The following is a 16,489-nucleotide window of genomic DNA, read 5'->3' as shown; positions in this document are numbered from 1 at the left end:
CACACAAACCACCCACATTGCAGTCCTCTAGCATCCCAGGATTCAATGTCCCCTTCCCCATCTTCCTGTTCTGTGTGAACACTTTTTCACCCCCTGAACTCTACTGCCAAGAAGGTAGTTCTGGCACCAAGCCAACTCCCTCTCCCACCCCCATGGGTGTGATTTGCTCACCCCCATGGGTGCCACCCTGTGCAAACAACCTGAAGAGCACATGCCAGCTAAACCAGGCCTTAGGACATGCACAGGTCCAGGAATGGACTGTGGGAAAGGTGAGGGGGGCAAACAAGGTAGGTGACAATCAGATCCTCATGAGCTAGGGGTTCCTTCTTGGGGCAGAGGCAGTAACTCTCCCAAAAGCACCTTCCTTCACTAGTCCCACCTCTCAGCCACCAGGAAGCATGACCAGCCTCCTCCCCACAATCCCAAATCTCAATTTATTGCAACATGAGACCTTTAATTTACTTCCTCTTTCTTTTAGTGTTTTTTCTGTTTATTTTATCCTTCAGTGGCTGACTTCATTCATTTCACCACCCTTCTGCCACCCCCATATCCCTTCCACTCCCATCCTATTAACTCCTTGACCCTTGAACCAATGTCTCGCATCCCCTTACCTAGAACAGGCATAGAAGTCCGTCTTGCCACTACAGGGCTGGTGAGAGAACTCGGATCTGTAGTTCCTACTCAGGCTGCTGCTCAACAGCCTTGTAGTGGCAAGTCACAGCTGTGCAGGTGGGGAACAGTCAGAAGGTTTTTATCTTTAGTGTGTGACTGCTTCAAACTTGAATTAGTACTAACACCAATCCACATTTTGAGCAGCTCAAAGTGCAACATGTAACAAGGCCATATGTTTTAGTCCATGTGCGGTGGTTTTTTTTAGCATCCAGTAAAGTTATGAGTGTTTTGTTTCCATAGGTTTCCCCTGAGTACAAGAACTATGAAGTCAGAGAGGGAGTGGATCTAAGAATTGTTATTCCCTTTGTGGTTAGATGTTTCTGCCTGTTACTGTGACTCTGGTGTTCTGCTGATTTTAATTATTGACCTCTCTCATCACACCATACTATATAGGTGGTTTATTTGGTGCTAGGGGGAAGTATGATACAGCCTGTCATTTCTCTTCCTTCCTGTAGCAGGGCACTAAGGCACCTGATACTTGAAAAGCAGCAGTATGGGCTCAGATGCTGGTTGCTAGGGGCAACCAGGAGGAGCTAAGGGCCCACACCTGGTGAGTCAGCTGATGAGAAGGGGCAGGGCTGACTACTATAAGACCCAGACTGGAGGCTGTGAGTGCATTCTCTCAACTGGGCGCCAGGAAGGAGTACTGCCTGACTAAGGAACAGAGCTCAGCTCTGAATGTGGGAAAGGGAAAAGGCCTGGATATACAAGCCACTAGTTTTATATGGGTGAGAGATGTGGTGTGGTTTGGAGAACGTTTAGCCAGGAGGCTTTGATTTGTGTTATAGGTGATTGTGTTATTGCTTTCGTTGTTGTTAACCGGAGGACTGGGTGAGGCTATTGGGGGTTGGAGGAGGCCTCATAGGGGCTCCGTGGTAGCGTGGGACCCTGGTGCCAGAGAGGGCACAACATTCAGAGGTGTACTGACCCCAGCCCTGAGAAGGGGAGCAGAGGATTGGGGGCCAGGTAAGGTTGGGGCTGCCTGAGCCCCACAGGAGGTTTAAGACTCGGAGGGGATTTGGGGGCCAGGCATGGCTACAGCCACCTGAGCCCCAATTGCGAGAAGCCCCAGAGTGGGGGCAGAGATTGATGAAGCGCTGGTGGGGTGCAGGAGAGTGAAATTGACAGACGACTTCTGGTACATTGCCAGGCTTGGGGTGTGGTACAGGGGTGGTTGGAGCCATTCATAGCCTATAAGGCTGGGGTGCCCGGAACCCCATTATAGAACCGAGCCACAGGGGGAACCAGCAGAACTGTAGCCAAGGGAACGAAGGGCAGCCTCCTGACATAACTACAGAACATCAAAGATATGGTGGGCGAGATTGTGAGGGTGCTTTAACACTGACTTGGCCCAGTAGGGAGCACTAGGGGAGATCATGGCCTCCCCTAGGGCCCCACGCTGTTACACCTCCCAAAGCTTTTTCTTCACTTAAATCATTCTCCAATTAGTGCAGTTACTTATTTTCATTGCAGGTTACTGTTGCAAGTACTACTGAAGGCAAGTTATCTTGTGGTATTCCAGGTGGCTAGGACTTGTTTAAACCAAAATACTCAAAATAACAAAAGTATATGTATTCTTATATTCCTTTACATTTCTCCTGTATGCCAATAATTTTAAGACCTGCAGGGTGAATTCAATAAGACAAGCTGGTTAAAAGTAAATACATAAGTTAAATTTCCGTGCGACAAACCGTAGTTTATTCCTAAATGACTGGATATTTTTTTACAGGCTAGCTCATTGTAATCTTTCATTGATTAGCTCTATACTGCTTGATTACCTAAACAGTTCTGAAATTAATTCTAAATACTCATTCCCAGTTGTCAAAGTTTACTGTTAGGATTGTTTAGGAGTAATCTTTTCTGAGTGTGTTCAGAGCAGTGGTCAAAGATCTGGAAAGATTATCTTCAAAATGCAATACATTAGCCCAAAAGTTACTTATAAACAGGTTTAGCTGATTTTTTTTTTTTTTTTTTAAAAAAGCTTTTTTGTAACCCAGCCCATGAGTCAAATGTACTTGAAATTCTGTTAATTCAGAGAAGCAATTAGTGATCCATAAACAACAGTATTAAGATCTGTAGTGCTTGACAAAGCAGAACACCCACTAACATGAGTTCAAAATCAAGGTCACAGTTCTCTATTGATTTTGGACAAGTGTAGCTGAAATTGCAGCATTGTACCAAAAAGAAAGGAAAATGAAACATTTATTCATTTACAGTCACTTAAAGAAATTTGTTTTAAAAATGAAAAAACAAAGCATGCAACAACAACAAAAAACCTTAGCTGCCTTCCCCCCCCCCCCCTTGCAGCTGGAGTACAAGGTACTTTTGTGTGTTGGATTTGGTCCTCTTTCAAAACAAAATGAGGTCCTAAATCCCTGAACAATAGAAAAAATATATTGGAACCCATTGAAAATAGATGCACTTGGTGTCTCTGTGTGCAGGAAAGCTTTCTAAAGACTTCTCTGATACTTTCCATGCATGTCTAAGTTTTACATACAGCTATATTAGCTCACCCCAGCCTATTGGTAATTTGGCCAGGACACTTAGCTATTTTCAGCAAGTTGAGCTTATACAAGCATTTCTTGCCAAAGGCAACAAGAAATGAGTCGACATCATATGTGGTGATGGAAAGACATGGAAAAATCGTGCAACTTACTGAAACAGTTTTTGAGCTAGTGGATCTAGTTCCAGGTTATGAGCCTCTTGCTTTAGAGGCTCATTTATTCCTCATTTTGTTTTGTGAGTTCTCATAATATTTCTAGTAGAAGCTCAGTTGAATAGGCAACCACTTTCCTAAGTACTGAATGTTGTATTTTTTCAAAAAACTTGTCAAGGATTATATTATTAATTTTAATAATAAATACAGGCAAGGATTTTTGTTAATATACTTTACTGGACCAACTGTATAGCTGGGAGACATTTTAAGCACAAAATAGCTTTTCATCTCTGAAGAGAGTACTTGTGAAACTACTACAACACTCAGGACTACAGAAGTAATCTGACTTAAACTTGAATATAGAGAAACTTATTTTTCATTTTACCCTACATGTTTGTGATTTTTGTTTAGCTTCTTTTGCATATAGATATATCGCTTCTGCTAAATATGTAGTCATGTTTGTAAAAGATAGAGAATTGGACCATTTCATGGGATGAGGAGAAACTATTTCCTTAGTTATGCTAAAGTAGTTTGGTAAAGGTTGCACCTAATGAATAATTTCTCCATCTGCTTCTCCTAATCAAAAGCAGTAGAGTAAGTTTTTTTTGCATGCCCTGGACTCCCAAGTCCTGTTGCAGTCCCCAAATCTGGATCTAGCCTGCAAAGGGACCCCATGGTCTGGATCTGGCCAGGGGGCTGGGTGGGTGTCATGGAGTGGGGTCCCCAGGAATGGCTGTGATGCCCCAGGGCTCCAGGACCATGCCAATCTTGCCCAATGGGCACCCTTTTCCTCTCCTGCCGCATCTTGCTGGTAATTATAAATATAGGGAGGCTGCCCTCGAGTTTGTTTGGACGTAGTCCTGCTGGACACCGCTGAACCCCGTGGGTTCTTGAACCCCTTTTTGGGTCATGCTCAAAATGGATGCCTCACAGGACACCCTCACCCTTATGGGCTAGTTGCATGGCTCCAGAACTGCCCTTTTACCACACCTCAAGCCTCTCAGATGGCATTCATTCATTGTCTTGCTGAGGCCCTAGCCTAGCTAGGCCTCTGGTCATTGCTGGGCTCTCCACAGCCCTGTCTCTGTGCCCATGCTGGTGCTGGGCGTGGGCCCAGGTGGGCTGGACTGGGCATTGTCACTGCACCCCCTGGTGCTGGGGTCCCTACACTGTAGTGGTCCCCCCCAGTGAGGCCTGCTCTTTCCCAGTAGCCTCAGCCCAATCCACCGGTGTATAAACAGCATCTAAAATATGAGCCCCTGGGGTTTAACATAATACAAAGAGTTCAGGGTGTGCTCTGTTCCTTTAAAAGAAGTCAAACTTCCCCCAGCACTAAATGCCTTGTAGGCCAAGGTATCTGAGTTCCTGGAGCCCCTTAATCCTACCAGAAGTAGAACAGGCAGTCAAGCCTCTCTGGTTAGCTGGCTGTCTAAGAGCTCTTTCCTCCTTAGTTACTGACACAGAACTCAGACTCTAGTCCCAGCCCTGGGGTTTATATATGCCCAGGGCCCTGCCTCTTCCGGTCAGCTGACCAGCTGCAGGTGCAGGCTAATTCCCTCATTAGCTGGCTGCCATAGCAAACTGCACCTGTGGGATTTCTAAATGGCTCTTAGGGCTTGCTCTCTAGGCAGTTTCTGCTCTTAAAGGAGCAGGTACTTTAGTGCCCTGCAACAGTGAGTTTGACACCCTGGTTTAGTGTTTTGTAAACAGAAGGCTCTTCAATGAAGGCTCTTCAATGACATCATCTATTGTTAATGGAATTTTCATCCCAAATTTTACCAAAGTTACCCTTTGATATTGTCATTACATCCAATTGCTTTTCAGCAAAATATGTTGGTATGTGAAATAAAATGGTTATATTTTGGTTTTTGATTTGAAATGCATAATTCAAGAATTATACACCAGTTCCTTTCCTTTTTAATAGGAACTCATAACCACCCTATACATTGGATTCCTGGGGTTGATCTTTTCATCTTATTTTGTCTACCTCGCTGAGAAGGACGCAGTGGATGAAGAGGGAAAGACTGGATTTTCTAGCTATGCTGATGCACTGTGGTGGGGTGTGGTAAGTCATCCACGGTCCAATTTGTGCCCAGGCTCTGAGTCTATGCTCATCTTGTAGGATGTTCCACTGAACTTAATGGAGATTTTTTTTTTCCTGAATAAGGATTATTTATTTGAAGAATCAGGCTTTTTTCATTGTTAGTAGTAAGCTGGAAGGCAAATTTCAGTAAGGAAAACTAAAGAAAACTAATAGAATAAATGTAACTGAAACATTTCTCACCATCTGGAGGGAAAAAAACCCCTAACTCCCAGGCTGTAGAGTGTAGCGTATTCTGGGTGGGAGTATTATTTCACTACTGGAGAAAGAATTGCAAGAGTCAAAGCATGTGATTCTGTACCTTAGTGCTGATGACACTTTCCTGAAAGGGCAGGAAATGCTTGAGGATGCTGAATTACCCTTTTGCTTGGGAATGTCTTGTCTCTCGTTAGCTGTTTCCATCTGAAGCTACTGTGTTTTTTTTGAGGCATCTCTGGCTACTAGTGAACCTCATGTAGCCTATTAGCTGCAAATCTGTGTGTGACAAAACTGAGAAGGATAATCACACTAATACTAGCGACAGGCTGACAGCAGTGGGAGTGAAGCTTATGACACCAAGGGTATTTGGTGTTGCACTGAAACAGACATTGACTTCCCTAGATCACCCTGCCCACTTACCTGCTCAGCCCCTATGCATCTGCTAACTCTCCATGTTCCTTTTTCTTTCCTGTCCTTGCAATAGAGCACAATCTTAATTCTTGCATTATACTTTCAAATATATAGGTAATATATTGTGCCCTTGTCTAATCTAGATTCGTATACCAAATATATATTTTTGAGGCAATGAGGTTAAAAATTGGGTGCTTGTTATTTTTATACGTGCAGCGATATTTCTTGACCAGGTGCAGATTGAGGCCAGGAACAGATGTTGCATTTGTTCTGGGATAAGCTGTGCCAGCATTTGTCCCAGAACACAAAAGTCCCCAAATTAGCATGTACACACCTTGCCCTTCCAATAGGGTATTTAGTGAGCTGCTGAATGTTTAGTGGCTTTTCTGCCATTGCTTCAAAGGTGCAGTCTTAAGACAGCTGTTTAAATGCATTTTGTCATGCCCCCAGGACAAACTGTTAGCACTTCTTCTTTTCCTGTGAACCGTTTTAGGGTTTGTTCTGAGACAACTGACGGGGACATCTGAACAATTGCAATTTGTCTTGGGGTTAAATGCCTTCTCCTGGGACAAATGTGGTGTCTGTAGCCTGAGACTAAGTCTTAATACCCTTTATTATTATATATTATACCCTTTATTTATTATTATATTAATTCCTTTCAATTTATTCCTCCCCCAAAATCCTCATTTTTGTTAGTCTATTTTGATTCTTTTCCCCAGAAAAGAAATCTGTGCTTTCTCACAGTGTGCAATCAATTCACTGTGAAGGGAAGCACACATTGCATATTGTAATATAGAATTTTATATGGCAACACATACATGCATTTAAATATTTTATTTAATACATACAATGATCTACATTATATAAATTATATTATTATACGAATACATATTACATTACAGAAGAACACACAGATTTTCCAGCATACCAAATGCTATAAAACACACAATGAAGTGTGCTGGAAAGGTATCTGGCAAGCCTTCAGGAAGGGGCAGAAGACAGGGCAGAAGGAATGCTGTAAGTCCCTGCCCCCCTCCCCCCCCCCCCCCCCCCCCCCCAAAACAAACTGAGACTCAGCTTCTTTCCTACAACTAGCAGTCATGGGGCTTCTGGCTGTAAAGGCAGCAAGAAGAGGGGAGGAGGGCCGCTGCCTGAGTTTGCATCCCTTCCAGTAATATCATCCATAACCCCATACCCTCCCCACCACCACCATGGTGACAACAAGCAGCACCAGCATGACAGTCTCTTCCACCCCCATTTCACTTCCTATGCTGAGTCTTCCAGTGTTAGAGGAAGAGCTGGAGCTGGTGCAATAGCAAGGAAAATTCTAGGTAAGGAGGGGGAATCAGCTGAGTTTGTGCTTCACAACCCTCAAGTTTCCCGTAGAGCCAGGTCTCCTTCCCCAGAAGGTGCTTCAGGGGAGTTGAGGTAGAGGTTATGGAGGCAACTGAAGGCAAGGAGCTGAGTCTGCTCCTCTTGTTGCTTTGCCTCTGCCTGCTGAGGAGGGGGAAAAGGCAGCATCCGCACATGCACCCACACCCCAGAAGTGAGGGGTAATGTAGTCTGGGATCATTCTGAGCTGGCAAATGATCCTACATATGCTGCCTGCCTCCACTGCCAAGCCAAAACCAGCTGGGGCAAGGGAGCGAAACATATGAGCACCATGGGGATGCTGATGCATCTCTGCAGGCACCACGCCCTTGCCCTTGCTCCTCCTCAGCCTGGCACCAGTGGGAACATGTCCAAAAAGAAGTCCCCCTCTTATTTCAAAGCCCCTGTCCCCCTGAAGCAGAGGCAGACCACCCTGGACCAGTGGGGGAAAGGTGGGCACATGGGGGCATGTTCCCAAGGTGAGTGAGGTCACCCAGAGAGTTGGGGAGATGCTTACTGTGAATGGCCAGTCCTTTTCCTTAGTTAAGCAGCCAGGGTTCAGGTGGATCATGGCGCTTGTGGCCCCATCATACCAAGTGCCCACATATACCACCTTCAGCAGGAGGGTGGTGCCATCCCTTTATGAGGCATGCAGGGAGTGCTTGAGGGAAGAGCTGCACAAGAGAGGTCCACAGGTGGTCTTACATTTCACCTTGTACATCTAGAGCAGCCAGGGTGGAGATCATGCTGACCTCTCCCTCACAGGGCACTGGTGCAACCAGTCAGGCCATTGGTGGGCTCTTCTTCAAGCTGAGGTGATGGATGAGACCCACAGTGCAACCGAGACCATGGGGGCCATGAATTGCTTGGTGCAGGGGTGGCTAATTGGGCAGGGAAAGCTTACCCACAGGTTCATAGTCACTGACAATGGGGCCAATATGGTCAAGGTGGTGTGTGATGCCAACTTTGTCATCTGCTTTGTGGCACACAAGTTCCACTTCATTATCAGGGATGCCTTGGAGGGGGATAGGGCTGCTGGTGATAGTGCCAGCACCACCAGCAAACTTATTTCCAAATGCAGGAAGGTTTCATAGTGCTTGGGGTTGGAAGGGACCTAAACAGATCATTGGGTCTGACCCCCTGTCTTGGACAGGAACGAGTGCTGGGGTCATAACACCCCAGCCAAATATCTATCCAGCCTCCTCTTGAACACCCCCAAGGTAGGAGAGAGCACCACCTTCCTTGAGAGTCCATTCCAGAGCCTGGCAGCCCTAACTGTAAAGTAATGCCTCCTAATGTCCAGCCTGAACCTTCTCTCTAACAATTTGTGGCTGTTATTCATAGTAACCCGTAGTGGTGCCTGAGGGAACAGAGCCTCACCCAATTTCCACTAGTCCCCCTGGTGAGTTTGTAAATGGCCACCAGATCCTCTCTCCTCCTTCTGTTGTGGAGGCTGAATAGGTTCAGACCCTTTAGCCTCTCCTCATAGGGCCTGCCCCACTGCCCCTTGACCATGCGAGTGGCCCTCCTCTGGACTCTCTGTGCTAGCCACATCCCTTTTGAAGTGTGGCACCCAGATCTGAATGCAGTACTCCAACTGTGGCCTGCCCAATGCCACAAAGAGGGGAAACACCTCCTTGGACCTGCTTGTGATGCATCTGTAGATGCACAACAAGGTGCGGTTAGCCTTACTGACTGCTTCCTCGCCTTGGTGTCTCATGTTCATCCTGGAGTCAACAATGACTCCAAGATCTCTTTCTGCCACTGTGTTCACAAGAAGGATGTTCCTCAGGCTATAGGCATATTGCTGATTCCTTCTCCCTAGATGTAGTACCCTGTACTTGTCTGCATTGGATTCCATCCTATTCCCATCTGCCCACCTCTGTAACCTGTCTAGATCTAGCTGGATTCTGCCCCTCCCCTCCAGCGTGCCCACCTTGCCCCACATCAGTGAATTTGGACAGCGTGCTTTCCACACACACATCCAGATCACTGATAAAGATGTTGAACAGTACAGGCCCCAGGACCATGCCCTGGGGTACTCCACTGCCTACATCCCTCCAGGGTGTGATCATCTAGCCAATTTGGCACCCATCTGACTGTGTAGGCATCAATGTCACAGTTGCCTAGGTTTTTTAATAAGAATGGGGTGAGAAACAGTGTCAAAGGCCTTCTTGAAGTCCAGGTAGACAACATCCACCTCAATGCCTGCATCCAAGGACTTGGTGACCTGGTCATGAAAGGAAACCAGATTAGTCAGGCAGGATCTGCCCTCAGTGAAGCCATGGTGGTTGCCCCTGAGCATTACCTCCTGTGCTGGGCCCCTGCAGAAGTTCCTTGATAATTTTCTGAAAGGTCTTCCCAAGAACCAAAGTAAGACTGATTGGCCTATAATTTCTGGCGTCGTTGTTTCTTCCTCTCTTGTAAATGGGGACCACATCGGCCCTTTTCCAATCATCTGGTACCTGGCCAGAGCCCCACGAGTGCTCATAAAGCTGTGCCAGGGGCCCTGCTATGACCCCCACCAATTCCCTCAGCACCCTCAGGTGAAGAGCATCTGGACTTGATGATTTAAACATGTCCAGCCCCTCCAAAAGTTCCCTAACTAGGTTGTCTCTGACCCTAGCCATGGCAGTACCTCCCCTGGGTCTGTCTGTAATCCTAGCAGGGGAAATGTCATGGTCCCTGTTCAGGAATATGGAGGCAAAGAATTAGTTAAAAAGGTCAGCTTTTTCATTTGCTGCATCGCCACATTGCCAAGCCTATCCTGTAGGGGCCCCACGTTACCCGGTGCCACCTTCTTACTCCATATGTATTTGAAAAAGGACTTTTTGTTATCCCTAATTCTGGGTGCAAGCTACTTCCACTGGAACATGAAGGAGGGCAAGATGCTGTGGGATAAACAGGCAGAGCTGAACATCCCACAGCACAAGATCATGCAGGATGTGGAGACTCAGTGGAACTCCAACATACCTGATCTGGAAGAGGCTGGTGGAGCAATAGAAGGCCATACATAAGATGGCCTTCCTCAGGGAGACTGGGATCAGTGGCCCCCTTAACAGAGTCATATGAGATACCATCTCCCAGATCTTGGTGGTCCTCAAGGCCACTGAGAGCCTCAACACTGGCGATGCCCTCCTTAGCCAGGTGACCTCTGTAGTGAACAGGGAACAAGCTGGTGCTGAGCATGAGGAAAAGCAGCCCTTTGCCCACCCTGTAGTCGGTGCTCCCTGCTGCAGCTGCTTGCAGCTTGTGCAGGGCTGTCCTGAGCAGGCACAGGCAGCCCCATGTGGGCTGTGAGCAGCTGCAGCATGGGGCATTGGCTACAGAGCAGGAAAGGGGTTGCTTTTCCCCATGCTCAGTACCAGCCTATAACCTCTCCCCATCCCCACTGCCCCCCGCTGCCAGCCTGGCCCCTGTGTCAGCTCTGGGTTCACCCATCGGGGCTGCACTGCAGCTGTGCCCCCCCCCCCCCCCCCACACACACACACTTATCATGCTGGGCAGTGTTTGCTGCTGCTGCCCACCTGGAACTCGTGCCCTGGGCAGCCCAGAGTTGGCAGTGGCAAACAGTGCCTGGCACAGCAAGCGGGGGGGAGGGGGGGCCATAGCTGCTGCTGCCGTGCACAGCCCCGACAGGCTGGCTGTGGGGGTGTGTTACAAGCTGGTGCTGAGCATGTGGAAAAGCGGCCCCTTGCCCACACAGTGGCCAGCGCCCCATGCTGCAGGTGCTCACAGTCTGTATGGGGCTGCCTGTGACTGCTCAGGACATTCCTGTGTGGGCTGTGAGTGGTTGCAGCAAGGAGCGCTGGCCATGGGGTGGGGGAGGGGCCACTTTTCCACCTGCTCAGCATCAGCTTGTTCTCTGCTGGTGAGCAGAGGCCAGGGCTGCACACTTCCTCCCACCTGTACTGCAGGGCTGGGGGGCACTGGGAGTGAGGAGGTGCATAGGGCCTATACCAGTGTCCTGGGGGCCATTGCCAGCGGGGCCCAGAGCAGGGTGGGTACAGGGTCCCAGCTGGCAGGGGCTCTGTGGAGCAGGGCCAGCTCCCCCCTCTCCCTGTTGTTGCAGCCCAGCCCGGCTCCACAGACCCCTGCCAGCCTGTGTCCTGCTCTGGGCCCCACCAGTGCTGGCCCTGAGACATTGGTCTCAAGATGGTGATGGGGGTGGCACCTGTCAAGGGGCAGAGCTACCCATGCAGCCCTTGACAGCTTGCCAAAACTGGATAAGCAGCCCTCTGCCCAAAATAATTGCCCATCCCTGCCTTAGACCAACATGGCTACAATCTACACCCCTAGCACCTGTTCCTGGTCAGCTGACTGGAAGGAGGCAGGGCCCTGGACACGCCTAAGCTTCAGGGCTGGGGCTGGCAGGGAGAGTTCTCTGGCACCTGCTGGAGAAGAAGCTTCTGCGGGAAAGAAAAGAAAGGCTCTGTGACAGTTTGACTGCCTGAGATGCTAGTGCTACTGTGCTGCTTACCTGTTGTTATTTAAAGTGATGGACCAAGCTGAGGTTGTAGGGGAGGAGGAGACCTCATTGGGGCACACTACCATGTCATGTAGAGGCCCCAGTACCAGTGACAGCATACCTTGTCATAAGTTTTGCTTGTCAGCAGCTTGAGGTACAGTTTCCCAGAAACCCCTGCACCTATTTCCTTGAAACCTGGCAGGTTTCATGGCCTCAGCAGGGGCTACTGTTCGTTCTTGCTGTTTTCATTCAAATTGGGAAAGAAATGACAACAGTTATGGGCATTTTCATGATTTCTCCATTATAACCTATGGGCGAAACGTCGAAGCAGTGTTGAAACAGCAAAACAGCTTTGATGAAACGAAATGGAACAGTGCTCTGAAACAGCAAAACAACATTATTCCTTTGAAACAGCAAAATGGAAGTCAAAATGGAATGGTACTGTTTTGCGCAGCCCTACTGGCCACTAGACTGTTTTCCCACTGTAGTAGAAGAAATTAAATTAAAGCTGTGTTATAGTGGCGATTAAGTATGGGCATAATTGACAGCACAAGAGATTGTATAGAGCTTGCACCACTTTAGTGAAACCCCCCAGGTAACTCCTCCAGTATCTTCATAATTCAAACAGATTTTTGTGGCACCAGGTGAATTATAATGATACCAATGGAAGGAAAGAGATTTAATTTTTTTGTCCGTATGGATGTCCCAGAATAATGTACAAATGTTAAAATATTAAAATAATCCTGCATCTCCTATTTCATACTGTCTGTTCAGGCATCAGTTCCTCCCTGTGGTATATTAAGCCTTTCCATTTGAAGTAAATACAAAAAGGGGATCCCTCTCTTCTTGCCCTCCTGGCAGGGACACTCTTTGAAGCATTAAGTCACTTTTTTGGTTGTAAAGAAATATTTTGGAATTTAAGGCTTGGATCTTGCAGCCCTAAAATAGGTAAAGGCTGCAGAGTTGGGACAAGCTAATCAAGGTTTCTCTGTGCAAGCTTTTTTTGCAAATATTTTAGACTAAAAATTGTTAGAAAAAATTGAGAGCTATTTGCAACTACAACATAAAAAGTTAAAATGTAGCTTAAATTGCATGTTGATGGTTTAAGATAGGTAAATATGGAAATCAGTTTATTTTTTAAAGTGCCTTTATATTGCACAACAAACTCAGGGATTTTTTTTTTGTTTGTTTTTAAAGTTTGGTTCAAGTTTTGTACTAGAGAGAGACAAAGCTGATTTTTATCTTTCTATCTGTGTGAGGCACATGAAGGAGGAACACTGCTCGAATTGTTTTTAAGCTTTCCAGACATCTAGGACTCCACAGCAGTAGTGAGTCAGGGTGCAGGTGCAGTTCACAGCTGGGAACAGTGACAAAGGACAAAGTGAATCATCCTCTTTCCCTTTTCTAATCTTCTGCAATGTGAAAACACAGATGTAACGTTATTATTACAGAATTTAAATTTGATGTAATTTTTACTTCTTGAAACTAATCAGCTCTTTCACCTCCCTTTTATCCTCCTCCCCCCTTCCCCCCCAATAAAATAAAATTCTTGGTTGTGGTATTTGGAACTGTTATATCCAATAAAACCACAGGACTTATTATAGGTGACAGTCTGCCTACAGTAAAACTGCAAGCTTGCTGAATTTGATATAAATGTCTTGAGAGGATTTAAACACAAGAAAAAGGAAAATAAAAAGGAATTTAAAATGCAGTACTTAACTACGTCTGCCCTCTCTTGCCTTAAATGCTTGGTTGTTTTGCCTAGATTTAAAAGGTTCTGCAAATTTAACTGCAGAGTTATAGCAAAGGTTTGCTGTATTTTATATGACCTGTTCTCAGCAACATTATCAAGGTAAAACTTATGAAGAAACATTTCCTGAAGGATTATCAGTCAAACAGAATTCTTGGCATCGGCAACTATTTTAAAGCCTTTCCTGATGACTTTTATTTGTGGGGCACAGTTGAATCTCCATTCTGTTGATACCTCAGTTCTGTCCTTCTACCTATTGACTCTTCTTTGATGTGGTCATCTATGACATCTTGCCAGACTCAGGACAAACAACTGATTGCATCTCCAGTGGGTAACTCATTCTGTAACACTAATTTTTGAGTTACTTTACTAAACTTTCAACTTCAAATTCTCATGCTAAGCCAAAGCAATGTGACCTCCTTGTTCCCCCTCCTTCCTTTTTAAAACTATTTGATTCATTGAGGCTCTGTGACTCTGAGCTTGAGAATACTTAGTAACATGCTTTGCTTTAAATGTGAATAGCTCTGCTGCCTTCAATTAAACCAGTCACATTCTTGAAGTTGTGTGTGTTTGCAAGATCAGAACATGTGCAGAAGATGCCAGCTTTGATATGACACAGTAAATCTGGTTCAAGAAACCAGCATCATTTTTTATGTCCCCCCCCCCCTCCAAATAGCTAGTTATTAAACATACTCTGTGGAGATCACTAGTAACTGCTGGAAATGTATTCAAAAAATTCTGAGCAGGATAATGAAAACTGGAGAATTACATTATGTGTAATCCTTTCCACCTACTTAAATGTATTAATTAGATTACCCAGAAAGAACTCTCTTAAAGTGGCAGGGGAAAACTTCCTGAGACATGTCCAGGCACCTGCAAGAATCTGTCAGCCAAAAGCCTGCTGTGGGGATGGAAAATCATCTTTTCTCTCACTTCTGTGGTTATGGCTTTCGTGCCATCTCCCACAGTAATGTGAGGGTAGTTTAACATTACTGCAGTTTGTTTTTAAGTCCTGAGTGCTGGAGAACTCGGAGGAACAAGAAACCTTTCATAGGAAAAAGAGAGGAAAAGGAAAGGGAGAAGACCGAGGGGTCATCTGGGTACACTGAGAAGTTCCACTGCCATTAAAGAAACATTGTGTTCATTTCCTCCCGTCCCCTGAGCCTAATCTGCAAGCATTTTGACATTTAATTTTTACTGCTGGTTGTTATCATGGTTATTCAATAGTTTGTATTGGGGTATCACCTACTGACCCCAGTCATTATTTAGGCCCCATTATGCTTGAGGCTACATAGACACGTGGGAAGAAATTGCCTATACTGGGAGGAACATATAATTTACAACAATAGCAGTTGCAGGGAATTTAGATGCTAAAACTGGAGTCTAGGTAATGTTCATTATACTTGGAATGAGGAACCATTTGTCTTAATGCAAATACAATTTTTCAGAACTTAAGGATCTCAAATATTTAAAGTCCTCTGTCTAACACATTTTCTTTTTCAGTTCATTACGATGCTGCCCTTGGAGGCTCCCAGGAGGAAGCATGTTCTTTCCATCTCTTTATCACTTTTAGCTTTCCTTGAAAAGCCTGTCAGCATAATTTTTGCAGAATACCAAGATGGCAGTTGTACCCCTAAATAGCAGTATTCTTATAGCCTCTTATGACCAGTATGTATTTTGGCCTGTTTGAGCCAGAACTTTGGTTCAACAGGGTGTAAAGCAGAGGGGCAAAGACATGGGTTCAAAATCAAATATGTTTCCTTCTAAATATAGCTCTGAAATGGCTTGCATTGAGGAGAGAATGAAAAGCACTCTTCATTCAATGAGTGGAACTTTCCACTTTGAAAAGAAACCTTTGCAATGGTGATACATGGCAATGTAATGCCTGAGGCAGTACAGGACATGAAACACCACTTGGAGTGGCAGTAAGAAGGGGCTTCACTGCTAGAAGCGAGAGCACAAAGAACAATTATACTTAAACACTAAATACTGCCTAGTGGTGCCTTTGTTTTGGGAAAGTTGGACAACTGAAACTGCTGCATTTTTCTCTTCCTGCTATTGATGTTTTCTGGGGCAAGGGTAACGTGGCCTCTTGGCACAGTTGGGGTTGTATTATATGCCTCCTGCCCCTTTTCATAGCTCTTGTTTCAGGTTGCCTGCAGACACAGGCAGATATGTCTGCACCAGCTGTATTCTATCCATCTTTTCAAAAACGCTTCTTCTCAGTTGTGAAGGAGTTACTTTTTGAAAAAGAATGGTACAAGCTGAGATGCAAACATGCACATTGTTCCAGAAATGGAGGTTTAGATAGCTATGGGACTATCATACACGTGCCTTCAAGATCTAGCAAAGGAGACAGGGGAAGTTTTAGGCTGGCTTGCAAATCTTGGCTCTCTTGTTCCTAATGACTAAAAGGATCACTTTGTGTTGTGTTGTGTTGTGTTGTTTTCCTTTCATTTACACAAGATAACCTCTGCAATAAATCCTTTATCTCTGTGATGCAGGTAACAGTCACAACAATTGGATATGGAGATAAAGTACCACAGACATGGATTGGGAAGACAATAGCCTCTTGCTTCTCAGTATTTGCTATATCTTTTTTTGCTTTGCCAGCGGTGAGTGGGAGCTTGACACCAGTCTTCTAAGTCTGTGTGTAAATAATATGCTACATCTTAAGTGATGCCTTTGGTAGAAAAATGTTCCAGAACATACTATGTAGTTTATTGAATCTTTTAACTTTTTAATAGGCCTCAACGGGAACTAAATAGATAATTCCTAGCTCTAAAATAACATCTTCATCCATAGATCTCAAGGCACATTCCAAAAGACGTTAGCATTGTCCACATCTTACAAAGGGGGAAA

The 16,489-nt window shown here is 45.6% G+C and overlaps 1 protein-coding gene across 1 annotated transcript in view; it reads left to right on the top strand.

Annotated features, from left to right (window-relative positions):
* Positions 1-16,489, top strand: part of LOC149866530 (potassium voltage-gated channel subfamily KQT member 1-like) — an 808,906-nt gene that overhangs the window by 115,338 nt on the left and 677,079 nt on the right. Inside the window, exons 6-7 of the mRNA XM_090043848.1 lie at positions 5,253-5,393; positions 16,132-16,242. Of these exons, the coding sequence (XP_089899974.1) occupies positions 5,253-5,393; positions 16,132-16,242 (252 nt within the window). The remainder of the gene's footprint in view (positions 1-5,252; positions 5,394-16,131; positions 16,243-16,489) is intronic.

Source organism: Crocodylus siamensis, chromosome 4, assembly GCF_052110815.1.
Source record: "Crocodylus siamensis isolate JL-2025a chromosome 4, ASM5211081v1, whole genome shotgun sequence".
Lineage (NCBI taxonomy): Eukaryota > Metazoa > Chordata > Crocodylia > Crocodylidae > Crocodylus > Crocodylus siamensis.
This window is presented reverse-complemented; position numbering and strand designations above follow the sequence as displayed.